This window comes from Patagioenas fasciata, chromosome 28 (assembly GCF_037038585.1).
Source record: "Patagioenas fasciata isolate bPatFas1 chromosome 28, bPatFas1.hap1, whole genome shotgun sequence".
NCBI lineage: Eukaryota > Metazoa > Chordata > Aves > Columbiformes > Columbidae > Patagioenas > Patagioenas fasciata.
The window spans coordinates 932,386-940,410 of record NC_092547.1 but is presented as its reverse complement, the minus strand read 5'-3'; the positions used below and the strand labels follow the sequence as shown (position 1 = coordinate 940,410).

The 8,025-nt window shown below is 49.2% G+C and overlaps 1 protein-coding gene across 1 annotated transcript in view; it reads left to right on the top strand.

Moving 5' to 3' along the window:
- Nucleotides 1-1,613: 1,613 nt before the first annotated feature.
- The window catches only part of LOC139825775 (dynein axonemal heavy chain 9-like), a 35,708-nt gene continuing 29,296 nt past the window's right edge, over nucleotides 1,614-8,025 (top strand). Inside the window, exons 1-4 of the mRNA XM_071799960.1 lie at nucleotides 1,614-1,779; nucleotides 2,146-3,016; nucleotides 6,048-6,178; nucleotides 7,290-7,416. Coding sequence (XP_071656061.1) covers nucleotides 1,694-1,779; nucleotides 2,146-3,016; nucleotides 6,048-6,178; nucleotides 7,290-7,416 — 1,215 coding nt within the window. The 5' untranslated portion in view covers nucleotides 1,614-1,693. The remainder of the gene's footprint in view (nucleotides 1,780-2,145; nucleotides 3,017-6,047; nucleotides 6,179-7,289; nucleotides 7,417-8,025) is intronic.

The window sequence follows — 8,025 nt, the reverse complement described above, 5'->3', positions numbered from 1 at the left end:
TGGATACCCCTTAGTCACGGGGCGTTGTGTGCAGAGGGCTCTGTGTAGGACACCAGGTTTAAGGCAGAGCTTTTTGGGGAGAAGTTCCTCCCTCTGCTGCAGGCTTGGATGGGACCTGAGCGGGGTTTAGCAATCCCCCAGTTTTCTGCTGGTGCAGCCGTGATCCACGGATGGTTGTATCACCAAATCTGACACGGGTAAGGGTCCTAAAGATAACTGGATTCCTACAGACACCCTGAAAAACAGAAGAGCTGCATTAAATGAATGTTTTGGCTGCTACAGCAGCTTCAGTTCAGCATAAAAAATGGTGCTATGGGGAACCCAGCTCTGCTGATTCCTCTGCCCAAGAGCTGCTTGCTTGGTGCCTGTTTGTGCGTGTAGATTTGAACAACTGATTTATTTTTCTGACAGAAGAAATGAGGTATGCAGGGCAGCCATTCAGATGGAGGAGATAACAAAACAGTTTCGTTCTTTCTGGCAAGTGACAGCAACACATAGTTGAATAATTCATTCACTGCTGTACACAGTAGGAAAACCAAAGTAAGTTCCTCCAGGTACCGCTCCCTCCATGGCCATGAAGATGGATGGGCTGGAGCTGATAGTTTGTATGAGAAGGACAAGGAAGCAGCTCCATGTGTGCCCTGCTATGGTCATGGATAGTGATTTCTACAGAGACTGGAACATGAAGTGCCAGAAAGAGACCCCTCAGGAGGGACTGGCCCTGCTCTGGCCGCCTCTGCTGCCTCCAGGTTATTTCGCTTCTTTGCATAGTGTTGGTGCATCTCCATTAGTCTTCTCAACTATGTGCACTGGGATGAAAGGAAGCCCAAAGTCTTTCCTGTAGGCTGGCACAGTACCTGGGGAAGTGGGAGAGCAAAGCTGTGGGACTTGAGGACAGCAGAGCCCTGGCTGGTGTCACTGTCTGGGGTGAGGATTTGGCTCGAGAAGTCTAGTGAGAAGAGAAGAAATCAAATCTCTTTCTAAATAAAATCCCAGGTGCAAAGGGTGGATTGTTAGCAGTGCTGTGCACCAGCAGCTTGGATGCAGTCCTGAGAAAGAAACTGTCTTATTTAGTACTAATATTATACAGGCAGGCTGGAGGGATTTGCCCCAGAAAGCTCTGTAGAAGTCCTTCTGGCATAATATCTTCTGCTCTAAGAGCTGGCTGGAAATTTCCCAGGCTCTGTTTCTTAATTAGCTCTGGGAAGCCGGACGATCTGATGAACTTGCATCCTCAGCCCACCCTCCTGCCTCCAGCCAGCTCTGGGTCCCGCTGGGCTCGGTGTCAGGAGAACTGTGCTCTCTCAACCACCGAGCCATCCTGGGAGCCCAGGATCTGGTCTGGGACCCTTCTTCTGAAGTTATTTAACATGTTTTTGCAATCAGAGCAGTCAGTTTTAAAGTCTCAGTCTTCATTCGTCTTCAAAATTGTGGATAACTGATAAGTTTTATCCCAAATTGTGTTTAGCTTTTGCATCACAACAAAACTTCCTTGCAGTTTTAGGCATGGAATCTGTTGCTTTTCCTGTTCTGTGATTGTCCCTAAACAGATCAGTCACATCTTATATCAAATAGCAAATACTGCCTACCGTCATTTAAATTTTGCTTGCAGGAGCTGCCAGAAAAATGGAACAATATAAAGAAGCTGGCGATAGCTGTGAAGCAGCATGTGGCTCCTCTGCAGGCGAACGAAATGACAGTTGTGCGCAAGAGCTGTGCGGCGTTTGATGTTGAGCAACACAGATTCAGAGAGCGATTTCGGAAAGAAGCACCGTTCAGGTACAGTGAAATTATAACATCAGAGAAGCCCTGAGGAAGAAAAGCTTCATGGGATCATCTCGGAGTGTCCTGAGGATGTGTTCTCGAACCCTTGCATACATTTCCTACCTGCTCACGGTGTTGTATCTGTTATGCCCTGGGTGTTTTGTCCCTGCAAACACTGTAAGGTGTTAGCAAGAGATTCAATCTGGATGCTGAGTGCACAATATTGCTTAAAGGGGTTGTCAGCAGTGCCATGTGGCTGCACCATCAATGGGTACTATAGATGTATCATGTCTGCTTTGTGTCTCAGAGGCACCATTTGTTTTATGTTTTCTTTAGAAGTTGTTACAATATCACTTATGAAGAATGAACATTTCTTTCTAGGTTTGACACCAAAAAGCCTTATCAACTGCTGGATACAAAGCACATTGAGATTAAACAAATGGAGTCAGCCATGACCTCGATTTATGAATCAGCTGGTCTGTTTGAAGTCATAGTGCCAGACTATAAACAACTGAAGCAGTGCCGAAAGGAGCTGTGTCTTCTCAAAGAGCTCTGGGATATGATCTCCCTTGTGGGCACTTGCCTTGATGACTGGCAGACCACCAAATGGGCGGATATTAACGTGGAAAACATGGATCTGGAGTGTAAAAAGTTTGCAAGAGAGATTCGGAATTTGGATAAGGAGGTGAGGGCGTGGGATGCTTTCACTGGGCTGGACAGCAAGGTGAAGAACATGCTGACGGCCCTGAAAGCTGTGGCAGAACTTCAAAATCCCGCCATTAGGGAAAGGCACTGGAATCAGCTGATGCAGGTGACGGGTGTGAGGTTTGTGATGGACTCGGACACCACGCTGGCTGACCTCCTGAAGCTCAACCTCCATAACTTTGAGGATGAGGTTCGTGGCATTGTGGACAAAGCGGTACGAGAAATGGGTATGGAGAAAGTCCTGAAGGAGCTAAAAATGAGTTGGAGCACCATGGAGTTTCAGTATGAGCCTCACCCCCGGACGAACATCCCGTTGCTGAAGTCAGACGAGGAACTCATAGAAACTTTAGAAGACAACCAGGTGCAGCTGCAGAATTTAATGCCATCCAAATGTATTGCTTTCTTCTTGGAGGAAGTGTCCATATGGCAGAGGAAGCTGTCCACAACAGATTCCGTCATTTCTCTCTGGTTCGAAGTGCAGCGTACGCGATCTCACTTGGAGAGCATATTCATAGGCTCAGAAGATATACGGGCACAGCTTCCTAAGGTATGAAATCCCAAATCCTATTTTTCCTGTGTGGAAAGCGTTGAAGAAGAGCCTCCATTACACAGAAGAAGGTTGTCTATATTGCCGTGTTCCCCCAAGCAGGACTGTTCTCTTGCTGCATTGCTTTCTTGGAGGCTCCCTTAATGCTACAGCAGTTTCCCCAGTGTTGCCCCAGGATGTTTTTGTACTGTTGGTTGTGCCTGAACCCTGCTGAGAAACTGTTTTTCCTCCCCTCCACCATTGCACAGCAGATGCAGAGTTCCTGGAGGCTGAGCAGGAGGCTGCTGGCTTCCTTCAGTGATACAGGCATGTTCCCTCTTTCCTTGGAGGGGAGAAGACGGAGATAATTACTCAGATGGTGCAAATTGTCAAATCAGAGCTGGACCAGGCAGCTTTGCAGTATCCGCTTCCCTGCCTCCAGTGCTGGTGCAGCAGGAGAGCAGCTCTTCTCCCACTTCAGCTTCAGAAAATTGAGCAGAGTTGTCACTGATGCCCTCCTCAGGGTTGTGACCTCCTCAGGGCTGTCTTTGAGTCCAGCTTCCAGTCTTATTCCCTATTCTCTTGATTATTTAGAAAATCTTCCAAGCTTGTTCCTGGCCCCGCTGGACCACTCGCAGCCCTGTGGAGGAACCTGCCTTTCACTCACGAGTGACCCACAGTTGGCTGTGTGACCCCCGTCCCTGTTCACGAGCAGCATCGCTGACAGCACCACTGTGGGACGAACACCCACGAGGGGATGTGCGCAGCCCATTGACCCCTGGACAACACACTGTTCTGTCTCCAACCCTGCACTCTGCTCTGCTTGGACTGTTCCTCCATCTGCTTCAGAGAGCACGCTGTGCTGAGTGTCCTGCGGGCAGTTTTTGGCCCCTCACACCAAGAAAGCCCTTGTGGTGCTGGAGCAAGTTGAGAGAAGGGAATGGAGCTGGTGAGGGGCTGGAGCACAAGTGTGATGGGAGCGGCTGAGGGACCTGGGGGGTTCAGCTGGAGAACAGGAGGTGAGGGGAGACCTTCTGATCTCTGAACTGCCTGAAGGGAGCTTGGAGCCAGGGGGGGTCGGGCTCTGCTCCCCAGGAACAAGCGCCAGGAGCAGAGGAAACGGCCTCAAGTTGCGCCAGGGGAGGCTGAGGTTGGATCTGGGGAACAATTTCTTCCCCAAAGGGCTGTGGGGCATTGGAACAGGCTGCCCAGGGCAGTGCTGGAGTCACCAGCCCTGGAAGATGTATAGATGAGGAACATGGTTTAGTACTAGATTTAGGTTATGGTTGGACTCAGTGATCTCAATGGTCTCCTCCAGCTAAATGATTCTATGATTCTGGGCACACCTCGCTCACTGGGCAATATATACAGGTGCTGATAACCAGTGCCCTGAGGCTGTACCATGTGCCAGCAAGCTCTTAATATCCAGGAGCTATCTAATGTCATGTATGAAATTGCATCATGATTTACATTTGCATCCTGCTGGGCAGCTGTCTGCATCTCAGTAGCTGTCTGGCAGTGGTATGAACCATAGAACCATAGGATGTCCTGACTTGGAAGGACCCATCAGGATTGTCAAGTCCAACTCCTGTCCCTGCAATGACAACCCCACAGTTCACACCGTGTGTCTGAGGACATTGCCCAGTCTCTCCTTGAACACTGTCAGGCTGGGGCCGTGACATCGCCCTGGGAGCCTGTTCAGTGTCCAGCACCTCTGGGTGAAGAACCTTTTCCTCATGTCCCACTGACCCTCCCTGGCACATCTTCTGCCATTCCCTGGGTTCTGTCACTGTCACAGAGCAGAGCTCAGCCCTGCCCCTCCTGCTCCTGCTGAGGAACCTGCAGCCCCATGAGCTCTGCCCTCAGTCTGCTCTGCTCCAGCTGAGCAAACCCAGGGACTTCAGCCGCTCCTCATACGGTTTCCCCTCCGAACCCTTCACCAAGTTCATGTCCCTCCTCTGGACACCCTCCAGTACCTTTATCTCCTTTTCTCCTGTGTCCCCAGCCCTGCACACAGTGAATGCTCCAGGTGAGGCCGCCCCAGCACAGAGCAGAGCGGGACAATCCCCTCCCTGCCCGGCTGGCCGTGCTGTGCTGGATGCACCAGGACACGGGGCCCTCTTGGCTCCAGGGACGCAGGTGGCTCAGTCAGCAGCTTCTCTTCCGTAAAAGAAAGACTGAAGCTCAAAGTCTCTGTAGCTGAGCACCCTCAGGATGCATCCAGGGCTGGGGGGATGTGCTGACAGGCTGTGGGATGCTCACCTGGAGCTGGATCTGTGGCGTGAGTGTAGGGAGGGCTCAACCTTCCAGATGGAGCCTTGCTCCTGGGGCTGAACACAGGGTGGCGTGGAAGTGTTACCTGGACTGCTTGGAGCACTTGTTCAGTGTCCCGCCTCACTTAGGAGGCCTGACCTGGGAAGAAGGGAGGAGCAGAGATGTTTTGAACATAGCTTGCTTTATTCTTCAGTGTTTAGCTCCAGAAATTCAGAGTCCCTGTTAGATATGGAGCATAATTGTTGATGTGGGCCTCCGGTGCTGACGTGGGGTTTCCATACCCTCATTGAAGGCAAGGAAGGGCTCTCCTCTACAAGAGTCATCATACCCGTTTTGTGGATGGGTGTTGGGATTCCTGTGCTGTAGCAGGAGGGGAGGAGTGCACTCGCATGAGGCTGGGAGCCTTTCCACGGTGTGGGAGCATCTCCTGCTGCTGCAGCCAGGGAAACTTGGTACTTCACCTGGACATGGGAGAGAGAGATTTATGAGGTTTTCCAAGGGGAATTAAATCCCATGAAAATGGTTGGTCCTAGACATTGCCTCCTGCATGGAGCACTTTATCCACAACCCCTTTGGGATACAGTGACAAGAAGGCAAGTGCCTGTTTGAAGACTAGTTTCAGGCAAGTCAGTGGAAGAGCCATTCTGGAATGGTGGAGGGGTCCCTGTCTGCACTGGACAGAAGGTTTTCCCCTCAACCCAAAGACAGCACCCAGAGGATGGAGACCTTTAGCACAAAATCCATGTTTTACCATGAACATGTTTGTGTTGCTTTTTAGGACTCCAAACGCTTTGAAGGGATTGATGCGGACTTTAAAGAACTGGCCTCTGAAACTCAGAAAACCCCAAATGTGGTTGAGGCCACCAATAAACCAGGTCTGTCCCAACAACTGGAGGACATTCAGAGTAGGTAGGTACAACTTCAGTCCCAGGATTTTGTCAGAGACTGGGATCAGCTCTAACAAGTTGGTTTAACCTGTGCTCCAAGGCTTTCCTTCTGGACTGTGCGTTCTTTGCATTCACACATTGAGTCTTTTTATTCATGATCCATCACCCTGAAGCCCCCAAGGTGGATTCTGGCTTTGCGCATGTGCAAACTCTTATCTTGAATATTGATTTGCACACATACAAAGCTGGGCACTCAGTTGGTTTTAATAACATGTGGCCTCACTGCCACCCCAAATTTGGTGTCTTAAATATCTATTTAGCAGTCCAAGCAGGGATATCTGCAGCAGAGCCGATCCCATGTGCTTTAATTAACAAAATTATCTTTGTGTGTGTACCCTTCACAGATGGTATAACTAAACTCCCTGAGAAAGACCTTAATGTCCAGAGATGGATACAGTTCTCACCTAACATATGAGCTACTCTACCTGGAACACACCTAACAAGTTAACGTGATAGCTGTTGTGTCAGTAATAACTGTCCATTTAAAATAGAGATCTAATTTTACTTCCTAAACAGATAAGGCCCGTGTTCCCCACAGAGGACTAACTGCATGTTATTTATGAGCTTTGAAAGCTCAGCAGCAGTTTAACATGTAAACACTGAGAGATTCATTTTAGAACGGAGCAAACAAGTTTCTTTTCAGGCTTCACAAGCACAAAAAGCTGAGTGGGTTTGAATCAGACTTTAAAATGTGCTCATTAGAATAAAAGCAGTTTTGGAAACTTTCATCCTAGTGTGAAATCACCTGTGGCAGTTGAGAGCTTGTCTAAAACAGTAAGTCAGACTGCAAAGCCTTTCTAGCCTCTTCTTCCACCTGTGTGTCTGCTTTTTGGTGAGGATTCTCTGACTCTTTGTCTGTTTGACCCTTGGGAGTGGAGAGAGATCTATGAGTTACTATGTGCTTTGTTATCTATTTGGAAAATGCTGTAAAGGACCAGCCTGCAGGCTCAGCTCATGTCTGGCATTTCCCCATGGGAGGGGAGAATCTGCTCGATAACCCAAACTGTAGCACGACACATTAAAGGATATTCACCCGCCTGTCCTGGGCTCTGTTTTTCTGCTCTTCTCCCCAGGTTGTCCCTGTGTGAGAAGGCTTTGGCTGAATATTTGGACATGAAAAGATTGGCCTTTCCCAGATTTTACTTTGTTTCTTCAGCAGATGTATTGGATATTCTTTCCAATGGCACCAACCCACAGCTGGTAAGCCTTGCACTATGTCACCTTCACATTTTCCAGCTGTCAGTAATGTCAGGGTGGAAGATGCTGTCTAGGGACTCAGCTGTAGCTTATCCTTTCTTGAGTGCCTTTTCTCCCACCCTCACTTGGATTAACAATAACTCTTTCACTGCTGGCCTTCATCTGTCGTCTCTGAAAGGCAATGCGCACACCGTATGTTGTCCCATCTGTCCCTGGTGATGCTTGCAGATGGTTCTGAAAGCACTGCACAGAGCAGAGCTATGTTCTTGATACCATAAAAACAGTGGGTTTGTTTCTGCTGGGATACAGTGAGGTTGGGGGAAACCATTTCTTGAGGATCTCAGCCAAAACTTGTTGCTGAGCTTGGTTCCCCAAGCTGGGATGCCAGCAAACAGCATCTGTTGTTGAAAGAGCCACAGACCGATCATTCAAATGTGACAGTGTTGACAACCGAGGGCTTGGAGACGTCTCTGTTTTTAGGCAGAGGAGACATCTGCTAGTCAGCCACTTCTTCCTTCCCCCATGCAAAGGTCTTTGGGATGGCCTGTTTACAGGGGAAGAGCAGAACACAGCCTGGAAGAGGTAAGACAGCTGGTGGTCAGACAGTGGCTG